The sequence below is a fragment of the Colletotrichum siamense genome, assembly GCF_013390195.1.
Source record: "Colletotrichum siamense strain Cg363 chromosome Unknown KSG_Cg363_contig03, whole genome shotgun sequence".
Taxonomy (NCBI): Eukaryota; Fungi; Ascomycota; class Sordariomycetes; order Glomerellales; family Glomerellaceae; genus Colletotrichum; species Colletotrichum siamense.
The window spans coordinates 4,941,418-4,955,262 of NW_023501016.1; the positions used below are offsets into that span (position 1 = coordinate 4,941,418).

Sequence of the window (13,845 nt, forward strand, 5' to 3'; positions counted from 1 at the left end):
GGTAATTTTCTCCCTGTATGAACTGCTCAAGATGCAATGCAATGCATACTCACCCCGACGCGGAAGCGGGAAAGACGCCCCGAAGCGAGCAAAGCCCACCCAACGATGTTGCAACTGGGCCCAGGGAGGAGCTGTTCTGACGTAGTAGTACAGCCCAAGCTCCTAGCTCCCAGCTCCCAGCTGGCCTACGAAGGAAAGGGTAGCTAAGAACCCGTCACTTCTCCTACTCTCCTATTTGATTTCATTTCTTCCTACTCCTACACGACAACTCGCTTCCGTCTCATGATATGACTTTCATCCCGTCTGCAACGAATCTCTGGATCCAAGACTCTTCTGGTGTGAGCTTCGCCCTGAGTCCTACCCTTGCGAACTGAGCCCGCTCGCCATCGTCTCAAACTCAAGCACGAAACACGTTTTTCCAACACAAAAGAACGACCGAGTTCTTGTTAAGGACAACATCGTCAACGGCAGTTATCGCATTGGAAGAGACCCATAAATACCATGAGGGCAACTTCGTCGAGAGGAACGACGGTGAAGAGAGCAGCCGCCGGTCACAGCGACGACATAAGTAGTCAAGCATGCACGGCCAGGTCAGTTGCCCACCCATTTCTTCTCATTCAATCTACACCGCTGTCTCATCGAATCTCTTTTTTTGAATATTGATCTGTGTACCGGGAAGAATTTCACCCGGAAGCGAATGGCTCCGCTCCGGCATTTGGCCCTTGATAAATGGTCTTGAAGCCCGGCTAGTGGCCATATCTATAACTCGTTTCTTGGAGAACCCTGTCCCGAGGCTCCATTCCGTGGCATTTGCATTGCGCCCGACGATCCACCAGGGTATCCGATTGCAATTCCAGCTTTGCCTTCTGTTATCTGCTTCCGACCAATACCCTTTTGGTTATCATTATACCCGTCCAACTCATTTCTCATGGTCAAGTCCTAAGCCCAAAATCTTTAAAACGCCAGTACATCAAGCTTGTTCGAAAACACTATCTGGCATGTGGTCATAGTTGAAGTCCATGCTGCTCGCAGACCTAGAGGACATGCTCGTCATAGCCCGCTCAGATCTGGTAGGGGAGATCAGAGACATTTGACCTACGTCGTTGGTCAATTTCCCGCAACAAAGATCACAAATCGATAAACTCACTGTCGATTGAGGGCCTGTATCCTGGTCCCATATCGAGTGGTCTATCACCAACCCCTCGACTAGCGTCGATGCTTTGCTTCTTAACACGTTCTGCGCTACTCTGAACAAATCGTCGGGCCTCATTTTCAAGCCATAAGTTGATGTTCGGGTCGTTGCAATTGGCGTGGGACATGAGCTCATTTTTCATTCGTGTGACTTGGTCCACCAAACCGTTATATTCCATTTGCAGCTGAGCGTGCTGGCTCTCCAGGCCTTGCTTGGTCTCCTGCAAGTCAGTTACCCACTCCTTCTTCTTTTGTCGACACTTGCTTGCTGCTATTCGGTTTCGTTCCAGAAACTTATTACGCTTTTCACCATCGCCGTCGCCGTCGTCATGAATGTTGTTATTGTCTTGCATGGGCGCCTTTCCCTTCCTTCCCCTCTTTCTTGGAGGGCTGACATCCGATGGCATCGTCGTTCTGCTCGACTTGGACGATGTCTGGGTGAGCATCGAGCTGGTGGAGTCTGTCCTCGAGCTTGACTTGGAGGTAGATGGCACATGCATCAGCGTCGGTCCGTCGTCCACAGGTTCTTGCTTGGTGGTGTAGTGCGCCTGGTGATTGCCATATATCGCGGGCATGCTAGACATCATTGGGTCCCATGCACTCGGCATGGGCATATAGATTGAAGGATTCTGTGACATTGTTGGTGAAGACGTGTGGGCTTCTGGGGGCTGTATTGGAAGCGATTCCGGAGGCAGTAGACTCCGGGGCTGGTCGCTGTCGAAAGATTCGTTAGTCGGTGTCGCAAGATCAACCGCGTCATTGAAGAAACTGGGAGGGGTGTTCATCGTGGCGACGACAATCGGTTCCGTCTAGATGGTCTGGTCGTGGGAAAGGTCGAAGATTACTGAGTTGATGAAATTGTGGTCGTTCCCACACCTACCCGATACGATACGCTCCAAGTAACGACAATGGCCGACAGGACAAAAGGACGAGAACGCTGACCGGGACGATAGTGAGGACGATGGTGGAAGTTCGAAGCGGATATCGGAAGTGCGATGAGCGCGGAATGCGCGGGAAACGGTGTGGTCCTGTCACAATCTCAAAGCCTCCGTGTACTTGGCGATGATTGAAAGTGCACAAGCCGTTGCGCTGCTTCAAGTCGGGTATGTGTAAGGAGCGACGTTTTCTAAAAGCGACAGTCGCCGGTTTTCAGTGACCAAAGCGTAGGTGCGCTTCGATGATTTCGAAAAAGATGGAGCTACAAGCACCAATTGGTCAGTCTTTACCACAAAGTATGACGTCTGGGCAGATCAGGTTGATGTGCAACGGGCTGATGGGGCAAGCTAGGAATTATCGATGAACAGGAGGCGGTGCAACAGGCAATGCCATGTCGATATGCATGGGCACTCCGGGAGTACGACGGCAAGAACAAGAGTACAAGTAAAGGACGAAGAGCGGAACGGCAGGACGACAGTAAGAACGGCAGCAAGGATGGTAGAGAGAGCATCTGAGAGTACCTTGACTATCAAATGCTCGGAAACGGAGGGCCCGCTGTCATTGTGGATGGGGCGACGTGGGTGCTGCCCGCAGGGCCAAGAGAAAGCTCAAGGGGTGAGCCGGAGCGATCAGGCCGCTGCAACACTCGCCGGTGAAGACGCCGCCCACTACACGGAAACGGCAGAGTTTGGGGGCGATGTTGGAACTTGGAATATCTCGCGAAGGGATGTGACGACCTGAGAAAAGTGTCTAATCGGCTTACCTGAATCCAGGACCAGTTTCCTCAGCGCGGGTTTGATATTGCCGCCGGTTCCAATGAGAGTCGTGCGAAATGGGTTGCGACACAAATTGAGAAGCCAGAGCTCTGGCAACGGTAGCGAAACGGAAGAAGGCTCCGTTTCGAGATGGCGATGTGGTCGTCTAGGGTAAGGTAGCCCCTGTTGGTTGACGAAGCTTTGATACGGCCAGGCGAGCGGTAAGGAGAGCAAGTCAATCGACGATGCGACTTGGATGCCTTTGTAGAATCTGGCCGTAATCCTCGACAGTGGCCAGTATCATGGCACGCTGTCACGGTGTTGCCGGACGCGGTACCAAAATGATGAAGATGCGGCAATCTTCCACCAGGCCAGCAAGGATGTTCAGGTAGTGGTGTGGGTGGACACTGCTAGTGCTTGCAGTGCGATGGAGCAGTCCAAGTCGCACAAGCAGACGTCGCCGGCTGGGCAGGGATAAGCGGAAAGCGACGCAAGACCGGTTGGTTGTATGTGTTGAAGATGAAGGACGACGACGGCGGCGAGGTCAAGATCGTTCTCAATCGGCAGGTGCTACGAAGAAGGACGACGAGGATGGAAGAGACAGCTGCGGGAGACGGAGTGTACTCCGGTCTTCAATGACCTGGAAGAATGGGGTTGACTCAGGAAGGGAGCAAGCTGTGGCGAGAGGAGTCGGTCGGTTAGATGGAGCTCTTGGACAGTCGAAGCACCGATCAATGAGCAGCAGGTGGGAGGAGGCCTGCAAGGGAGGGTGACGAGCGGATGTCGTTGGGGTAAGGCACGCAGCCGGCAGGCGATGAACGTGGGAGGGACGGATGCGTGAGTGTGAGGTGCGATGAGGTGAGGTGAGGTTCAGACACGACGGGGTAAGGTAAGATCAGGGCAGGTCGTTGTGGGAAGCCGAGGAGGAGCTGCTTCCACAATTGCATTACTTGAAGCACCCGGTTTCTACGTTTCTGCCTTTCTGCAAGTGCAAGTGCAGGTGCAGGTGCAGGTGCTGGCGGGAGTGCACTTGCAAGCAAGCACATACCTACCTCAGACTGGAAGGCAGGTGGGAGGCAGCTAAGGCAATTAGCTGTACCTCCCGTCACCTTCCATTCTCTGCACACATGGCAACAACACGACTGCCAGCGGTGAGTGCTGCTAAGGATATTAGTGCGGGTGCAGGTGCAAGCGTTGCCAGACACGGGATGGCTATTTCCATCCCGCCTTCCTACCTTCTCAACATCGCGCAGAGTTTGCGGATGCTGCTTCGCAAGGGCAGAGCTGTTTGTATGGCTGCACCCAAGCTTCGCCTTCACCTTTTCTGTGTGTGTTGGGCTGTCAGAGCCTGCCTCGGAAGCTGCTCTGCCAGGATACCTACAGGAAGCTACCCTGCCCGAATTTCCTCTTGCAGGCTCGCCTTGCTGCGCAAAGGGTGAAGGGAGAGGGGCCCAGTGCTCTCGACAGGAAACGCTACCGCTGGGCCCCTGTTCCTTCGGATGAAAGTCTCCGAAACTGTACAAGACCTGGCTTGACGCTCTGGTCGCCGCTCCTATCGTTTGCTGAGGTGCTCTGCTGAGTCTGCTCTTGTTTTCTGCTGATTGCCTTCCCTGCAGCAACTCAGCCCGCGCAGTACGGTACACGATACCAGATGCATGTGTGGGATGCGAGCTGGAAAGCTACACTACCTTACCTTGGCTGGCTAGCTGCCACTGCTACTGGGTATCTGGGCCTTGCTTTGCTTCTCTGCGGCGTTTTCGGCATTAGGACATGTGCCAAGGTTCGGTTGATCATGTTTGGTAACAATTCCATGGTGTAAAAAAGGTTACCACCAAACATAGCGCGCCACGGCCCAGATCAGTCTCAAAAGCTCAGTGCGCTGCGCAGTGCCTATCTGCTGCAACGTGGGCCGCTGAGCTTTCTGACGCTAGAACCAGCCGGATGCCGGACACCAGATACCCCCTCCCGCTCGACCTTCCGTGCTCTCTGTCCAGCACCAAGCAGCCGCAGCCACAGCCAGAGAGAGAGAGGCATGAGACGGTTTTTGAGGCCAGGGAGTCCCTCATCAACTCTCCCTGGAAGGCTCGAAGCCCTTCCCTCCCACACGACAGATCCCTAGCGCTGATGACTGGCTCGGTGAGCACAGGCCAGTAGCAGGACAGTGACTGGCAAGAGGGCAGGTCCGGGAGGTGACACTGACATTGCCCGGGAACCAACGCATATGGAGCTGGATGGCCCGGGTCTTGTTCCCTTTGGCTGAGGGCCTGCGTGGCATGCCTAGCTTGGCTGGCATCCATGGCTCTTTGGCGCAGGGGTGGGAAACAGGGGGAGCTCGGGAGCGCTAGGTGGGGAAGTGAGGGGCACCTCACACCTCACACACACACACACACACTGGACACCACACCACAAAGCCCAGGGCAGCTCACCACCACCGAAAACATGCCCCTCCGCGTCCTACCTAGCCAGCTGAGGTGCGCTTGAGCCTGCCTTCGCCATTGGCGCACCACATTCTGCCAAACCTTCTTAACCCCGCTGCTACGATAACTGCGACCTGCCTCAACCCACGGAAACAGCACGTCTTCTGTTAGTGTTCTTCCCTGCAATCCCCTGTTTGCCTATTCCTGCTACCTGCCTACGCACTTACTAAGTACGTGAGCCTTTTGGCCAGGCCCCGTTTCAAGCACAACTTCTCACGTCTGTCTACCCGGTATGCCCGGCTTGACTTACTGAGAGACTACGGGATCGCCATCACTCTCAAATCGACATCGACCGATGTTCTGGATCGTCAAGATGGGAATACGATGCCAGATCGCCGATGAGAAGCTCCGAATCATCGCAAACCGGGGCCATGACTAGCATCAAGCCCCGTCCGCCTGCTTCGACCCATATCGCGGCCCGAGAACGAAGCAATTCCAACCTCAGTTTACCCGATATGGGAGCATATCCTGCTGTACTGTGTTAGTTGAATGCCTTCTCAGCCGCCTCGAGCAGCAAGATGCCGCCCCGTCAACATTGAGGCAGAATCCGTACCTTTCCCCACCAGACAGCCTCGCAAAACGGTGGCCCGACTGGGCCAGACGCAAACAAACAAACAGATCAACCGTCGGCGTCACACAACAAGTTCGTGGCTGTCGAAGTTTCCAGAAATCCCCTGTTTCTGTACCATGATCTCCTTACCCAGCCCCAGCCAGGCACCGGGTCTGTACCACCCAGTCCCTGCAAGATGTGATACTAATATGGACCCTGAGATTGTCACACGCTCGCCTCAGTCTTTCATCAGCTTAGACTGCCAAGTGCCGAACACATCGACGAACGACAGATGAGAGATGCAACTCAATCGGCTGCCGTTTGTTCAGATGGTTGCGTCGCGTAACTAACTTTGGGTCGCAAGGACGGATTTGGTAAACGTGATGGAGTGGGAGTGGTCACTCAGCCAGTATCAATGGTGGGGTGATTGCGGCACCCATCTCCGACTCATGTCCGGCCCTGAATCGGCCCCGGGCCAACCGTCGCAATTCCATTGCCTGCCGTGTCCAACATTCCAGGTTTCTTACCAGCCCGCCTTGCACCGCCGAGACCGTGTGGTCCCTGATCGGGAAAGAGATTTACGTCCCCTGCTTCGACCGCCCTCGACACGTGTATGCGCTTAGAAATGTTCTGCTAATAACGAACCACCCAAGTTTTTTCTTGCAGTAACTGAGGACCCTTCATGCATTCTTGACCTCAGCATCGACGAAGCATGGCGTCAGAAGCCCGCAATGAAACCGGTTGGACCCCAAGAGATCCGCACGGCGCAACCTCCGAAGTTCAGAGACCACTGATATTTGAGCTTCATCCTTCGCACTCTTGGCTCATTGGCATTGAACCACACTTCCTATGTCCAGGAATCCAGGCTCGATGTCTCTGTTTGCTATCTACGCGTCTCAGATCGGGCTCTGTTGTTAGTGAGCCATCACCATCATTGAGGAGCACTGCTCCAGTGCTGGATCCTAATGATCGACCGGGACCTGCACGCTCGTCCATAAAAACAGGCTATAGGGCTTTGAGTGACGTCATCCCGGTTAACTGAAAAGTTTTCGAAAAAGGCAGCGTCTGATGTGGCAGCCAAGGCCCACCAGATACCACTTTGGCGAGTCGTTCGGAAGGGGAAGCCATCAAGATGAACCATCCGGAATAAGTCTTCCTACCAGTAGCTGACTGACCAATTGAATGCGGACCAAGCCTGATAAAGCGGTCAATTGACTTTCGACTGGGGCCACATAATTCTTGAACCATCTGCACCGATTCCCCCTCGGTGGGAGCATCGAAAAGGGCCTGGCAGACGAGGACGGGATACGCGATCCAAACCACCGTTAACATAACGTTTTGTCGATCACTTGGAACGGACCATTCGTCGATGGAACCCTGAAGGGTCCTCCTGCTTATCTAATTCAGGTAATTCGACCCCGCTTTTCACCTGACAGCGCGATAAGTGTTGGCGCGAGGGGCCAGAAACGCGACGGCGAATCACCCCTTCCCCGCCATCTTGACACGACTCTACTGCGTCCCTGTCCTGCACGATCCCGCTGTCAGCACAAACAAGCTGTGGGCCAATTATTTCTCTACCTTGGGGTCGATCAAACCCTTGCTTTCTCATACCGCAGCGCACCAACAAGAACGTAGCATCCGCCAACAAAGCCAATCCTCTCAAGATGGCCGAAACTACCTCTACCCCGCGTATCACCGCGCAGTACCTTGACAACTACGTCGGCAAGAACGTAATGCTCGTCGGCAAGGTCGTCCAGCTGCGCGGCGACTCGGCGGTCCTTGACGCCGACGGCAACGTCACCGCCATTCTGAACCGCGTTTGTCTATGCCGTCTCTTGTAACTTGAAGCATCGAGACATTAACGCGCTTTTCTCAGGACGTCCACCTCACCAATGGCAATGGTGCTCAGATCGTCGGCAAGGTCAACCCCGACCTGTCCATCAAAGTTCTCTCCTCCAGAGACCTAGGACCTGGCGTGGGTAAGTCGGCCTCGCTTCCTGACCTTTGGCTCCATGTCTCGTAGTCTCGGGCAGCAGTACGCAAGCATTCTCGTTGAGCTTCTGCTCATCCGAGAAGCTTTTTGCTTTATGCCGCCCAGCCCCCATTCACTCAACGCTAACATCATCTGCAGACTACTCACTTGCCTCCGCCGTCGTAGAGGCAACTCACCAACACAAGCCCCTCTTCGTTTTCGACAATTGACCGCCCCAGCCGCCCGGACGCGTGTACGGGAGCAAACAGGTCACTATCCCCGCGACGCCCCGTAAATACGCACCCGCACCCGCACCCGTGACCCGGCCGGCGACGGCGACGGCATCCGCCACGCAGCAGCAGCAGCAGCAGCAGAAGCTACCACAGAGAGAGTTACGATATCATGAACCGCCACCCATCCCCGAAACCCCTTCGTCTGATTTCACACAAAAGCATCACCAGCATTCCACCCCGCAAACGCCCTACTCACAAGCACAGAGACGCTATCCCGAAACGCCTCCAAGATCATCCCAGCGTCAACGTCAACATCACCAGCAAGAAAGCAGTGATGCGGGAACATCAACCACTCGACCACCGTCCCGCCCATCAGATTTACTCCCAACTCCACCATCCCCTGAACCGTCTAAATCTACCACCAGGTCGAAGGACACGACTTCGGGACGTAGCCACAGGGACGGAAGGGAACGCAGGCACCGCAGGCATAAATCACGCCCAAAGGAATCCGAAGTCGGTGTTAATGAGGTTGTCGACGACTCGGAGCTTTTGGGGGCCATCCTGGACGGTATCGGCCGAATGACCGTCGGCACTGTCGCCATGCGTATGGACGATGCTGGAAGGTGGAGGATCCGTCGGGACTCGGGGGATGATAGTACTTAGCATCTGCTCTTGGCTGTGTCTAGATCACGAACACAAAACGTCTTGATGATAATGAACAACTTTCTAATCTCATATTTGGGGGCTGAAATCCTATTCAAGCCCGCGTTCATGCCTAACTGACTACTACAAGAAACTCCTATACACCAGGTGACCGATATCCTGACACTGCCGGCTATGTTTACCTAATAGCCTTCCTCGTCCGCCATCAATTCGTGGACTGCTTCCACAACCCCGAGGAGGGCTGTGTCAGTCAAACCAACTTTGATCCCTTCATCAACACCGTTCCTTGTATTCCACCACGCAGCGGCTCCGCCATCGCTGCTTCTGGTGCCATCCAAATTCCTGAATGCCATTTTTATTCTCGATGTTACCAACTCCCCATCCTCGGTTCCGGTCGTGTCGGTGCTCTCTCGCTCCCTGGAAGACACATCAACCGAATCATATTGCCCATCTCCCCCTTTGAGGCACCGAATTTTGCGTGTGAAGCGTTCGAGCACCGCGACCCGTTTCTCGGCAGCTTCTGCTCGCCCCTTCCACATGGCACACTCGCGTTTTGCCGAGCGTAACTGTTCGCTGAGCAGGCCAACATCCATTTCGTCTCTCGTCTCCAACTGACGACGAAGCGAGGCAGTCTCCTCCGTCTTGGCGTCTACTTGCCTTTGCAAGCTGCGAATTTGCGCGTACAGCATCGAGTTTCCTGCGGGGCTTTCCGGGCGTGGAGCCATTGTGTATTCCCCAAGTTGGCGCAGTGATGGCGTAGATGGAGGCCGAGGAAAGTTAACATGCTGGGCAACAGGTGGCTGTTCAAGGTGTCGGGTCATTGTACCCAAACTTCGTAGGCCTCTGTCATCATTCAGATGCGGGCCTTTCGCGGCAGACTTGTGGTGATTTTGGAGGTCGGGGGTTTGTCGAAGCTGGCAGAAAACGGGGGTTTCTGGGTGAGCAGGCGCGTGTTCAGGCCGGCGGCCAACTTGGCGGACACTTTTGGGTCGACTGCTCAAGTTGAAGCTCTGACGGTTTTGCTCCTCTTTTGTCTTTCCAAGGCTCCAAGATGATCCCATGGATGCCAAAGACTTAGGAGACGGTGTCTCAAGTCTAGAATGAACGAGATTTGGCGCAGTCTCGCTCGCTCGAGACGCCGTCATCGGCGAAGGTGCATATGACGAATTCATAGAAGCCACTTCAAACATCGCGGCGATGGCCTTGACGCTGTTAGGCTTGGAGGTTGACTTACGCGCAGGTGTGGACACTCTAGATGTTCCTCCGGATGTCCGCGCTGGCGTCACCACCGGCCGCAAAGAAGAGGCTCGCGACCGCTGCGCAACCTCCTCCGCTTTGGACGCCAAGCTTTTCGGTGACGACTTTCTCGTATATGATTCATTTACATATGGTAAGCCAGCATGCGATTCATCTCTCTCCGAAGGTATCTCGACGAAGCCATTCCGGTGGTGAGTGTTGATGTCCTTATCTCTTTGCAAAATCGTCTGCAAACCCTCTTTCGGGCAAGAATCGTCTGCTGGCAGCTTGTCCTATAACGCCTTGGCCGAGTTTGCGCCGTTATTTCGAGACCTTTGAGGGACTGTCATTTCAGCGCAGTATTCCTTCGGAGTGATTTGAATGGAGCTGTTGTCATCGAACTTCATGTCAGTCTCGTCGCTATGCCGCGGGGTTCGAGGGTTAGGTCGCTCGCGTTCGAGATCCGACGTTCTAGGCAGACGGACGTCGCTGTCTGATAACCACTTCCACCCTGCCACTTTCTGGAAACCACGCGTTTGGGTCCCTGCGTTCGCAACCACAGCCTTCTGCACTGGGACATTGGGCTTTGAATTTTCCTGAGCCACGTCGGATCCACACAAGCTCCTTGCTGTTGGAGTTGAAGAATCACTCCCACTCAATCTGATGATGGTTCGAGGACTCATGTCATCAGGTACGATGTGTTCTCTCTTGGGCGTTCTTGGTGTTGAGCTGCCGGACGAACCACCGCTTCGATCAGTTCCAACAAGTCGACGTAAAGCTGTAGAGACAAATCCAGCGTCTTTTCCTCCGTTTTCCTCCGAGACTTGCTCCAAAGATCTCTCAGACAGACGGGTATTTTGCCCATGGCCAGTTTCGCTGGCTTCCTTGATGTTCATGGTATTTAACGGCTCGCTTGACCGGTGGACTGTCGATCTAGATGAAGTTCTCTCCGGAATGAGCACGTCATGTATCCGAGCATTGTTGTTCGTGTGCTTGTCGTGGCGTCCAACTCTCGTCGGTGTTTGTAAATCGGGAGTACTGCCAGATGTAGGATGAGAAATTTCGCAGCGATTCCCCTCTGGAGAGCCGCCCGTGATCGACGATGTAGAGACCGCTGCCTGACTTGCTTCCTCTGAGGCTCGCTCCGCCTTTGTACCTCTGGTCCTCGTGGAACTGGTCTTGGAAGATTTTATCTTGACATTGCTTTGCTTGCTCCCAATTCTCTTGACACCATGATTATTCGCCGTGGATTCTTCTGCAGTGGGCGACAACGAGTGAAGTGATTGTTGAGGCGGAAGTCGGTTCGAGGATGGAGAAAGAGACACTTGGGGTCGGACCTTTTGTACGTCAAGTTTGTGCGTCGGACCGTCGGGTATCGCCGAACGTGCCAATGTCCCTATTCGTGTTATCTCGTTAGTCCAAATTTGACCCAGAGAGAAGGCTGGCCTACTGCAAGTTGGTGTGGGAGAGTCTAGAGTCGGAGATCCATCCCGATCAATCGTGGCTCCCGGCGTGGCCGACTTGCTTTTCCATCCTCTGGGCAGTCCAATTGTAAACGGGTCGGAGCTGGAAGACCAATGTGATTTGTGACGGGCCTTTTTGTCCACTCCTTGATCAGTCCTAATAAGTATTCTTAGATCCCTCATGTTCTTGACGACCTCCCTCCAGTTGGTGATGAGCATCTCCGCGATTTCGTTCGCGACATGGACCTTGTTTATCGCTGGAAGTGGTGGTTCGTCTTGTGCTTTCGCTGTGCGCTGTCGTTCTCTTTTTAACTGCGGCGGCGTGAGGGGGAAAAGTAGAAGACCAGCAGACGGGGTTGCCAGTTTCATGGTATAAGAATCTAGAAGATCACCAACAAGCAGGGGTCCAAAGACGATGCCTAATGCGGTATATCCCATGAGATCAGACGTGGGAAGAGGATGACCCCGCTCGTCTTCGCGGGCTGCCGTCTCCCCAGCACGGCCGATGACAGAGAGCAGACCAAATACGGCGCATATCAGTTCTCGCTGGAATTGTGATTTGACAGTACCGATTGCTAGCGCGATGAGGCGGGCTCGAAGCTTCGTCTCTTTCGTTCTGCTTAGCTCGGGCTCACCCCGAAGCTGGCATTGTATGGCCACCAGTGCATCGAAAAGCGAAAGTGTACCCAGGATACCGCCAGGGAGAACGGAGAGGAACTTCTTGAAGGCTGACGCTATGTCGTGTATTCCGACGTTGATATGGGTCGGGAGAGACGCGCAGCGAATCGTATTGGTAACTTCTTCACCAGCCTTCTCGTCGCAGTAGTAGTCGAAGATTGTATTGACTCCACGGATTGACCCTGGAATACGAAAGATTCCGCGGGTTTCCGGTCCTGTTCACTGTAAGGTTATGATCATGTGCAGGGAGCAGGAGGAAGAGCATACCATACTGGACCAGATATTGAGCCGTTGCTCTGAAGCAAGTCGGCAACATGAGAGAGCTCGGGGCATACGGCTCTGGCAAGTAGAGGAAGTTCTTGCCGCTGAGCCTGACCATCGTCTGAAGATCAACGATTCTGCGTTCCGGTCTCCTATGCGCAACCATATTTAGAGCAAGATCGCTGATACTTCGCCTGTGCTTGATCGACCTGGATGGTCGTCGAGAAATGGACGGCTGTCCAGATGAAGGTGAACGAAACATTCGCGACCACCACCTCCGCTTTTCTGACATGGCCGCAGGTGTCGTTGGTCGCTGGAGCAATTAGCCTCTTGTTGTCACACTTTGGAATATTCACTTACTCCTTCAAAATCCCCGACAACAAGAGCTCGGATTCCATGCTGTCATATCGCATTAGCGATAATCGACCATCGGAAGGCACTGCGCTAAAGCAGACAGGATTTTTGTTACCTTTTTGGCCAGACGATTGTACTCTTGAACAAAAAACTCGCGGCTCTCGACCACATCGGTGTCTGGGTACAAGGCTAGGTCCGCGGCAGAGGAAGTCCATGTTGCGCTGCTTGGCAGAGCCCGGTTGCGACGGTTGTCCCTGCTGGCAAGTGCGGGAAGTGTGGTCGAGTTGGGTACGCGCTGTCGATCGGGGCCATCATGTGTTGAGAAAGACATCACTGGCAGTTGAGGAGGTAATGTGCTCGTAGGTGCTGTGCTAGGCTTCTGGCTCGCATGGGTCACAGTCTCTGCATCGCGAGACGCGGCCGAGGATATCGATGGGTCGGGGCGATAATGCTGCATCGCAAAGGAGTTGCGCAAATGAGATGGAGACTGAGTAGGTGAATTGGACGCAGCCAGCTCTGCTCGGGATACAAGTTATGTTATGCCAAACCGCTGCAAGCTTGCGAGTGAGGTCGGAGTGGCTGATCAAGTTTGATGGGGAGGCGTTTGTGCCTGGATTCAGGCTGTCCAAAACAATAAAATGGCTGAAAGAAAGTTGTCATCAGTCTGCTCTTGCCTCGTATCCCGAGAGACGCGACAGCCTCAACTGGATCGCACCTTCCTGGCCCAGCCTACCTGGATAGCAAGATGATATTGCGAGCCAGCCACTGGTGACATTGCCTGCGCCGTTGGCCACAAGATGCGCCTTCCCGCGCAAATGACAAACCTTAACGTAGGGTGCAAGTTGGAGCCCGGGTGGCATGATGCCAGAAACAGACAAGTACGCTGAGGAGTTGATATCGACATGTTCTCATTTCGTGATGCATCCAGGTAGCCGACTGCTCCATATAGACCTTCCAACCCTCTATAATGAAGTGAAAGAAAATGTTAAATATGCGCACCATCTGGTATTCCTCCCAGTTACGCCCCCATACGCCTGGCACATGCTCATTACCATGTCTACCGTGTCCCATGTCAT

At 54.1% G+C, this 13,845-nt stretch overlaps 2 protein-coding genes across 2 annotated transcripts; one reads left to right on the top strand and one right to left on the bottom strand.

Moving 5' to 3' along the window:
- Positions 1–7,573: 7,573 nt before the first annotated feature.
- ssb3 (Replication factor A protein 3) lies at positions 7,574–8,111 on the top strand (the record flags this gene model as incomplete). Its single annotated transcript, XM_036637132.1, has 3 exons — positions 7,574–7,726; positions 7,786–7,888; positions 8,041–8,111. The coding sequence occupies 3 exons, from the start codon at positions 7,574–7,576 to the stop codon at positions 8,109–8,111; spliced, it is 327 nt and encodes a 108-aa protein (XP_036498318.1).
- A 3,535-nt stretch (positions 8,112–11,646) lies between these two features.
- rga6 (putative Rho-GTPase-activating protein 6) lies at positions 11,647–13,100 on the bottom strand (the record flags this gene model as incomplete). Its single annotated transcript, XM_036637133.1, has 5 exons — positions 11,647–11,654; positions 11,869–12,369; positions 12,422–12,728; positions 12,776–12,814; positions 12,885–13,100. 5 exons carry the CDS (start codon positions 13,098–13,100, stop codon positions 11,647–11,649), a joined length of 1,071 nt encoding a protein of 356 aa, XP_036498317.1.
- Between the last annotated feature and the right edge of the window lie 745 nt (positions 13,101–13,845).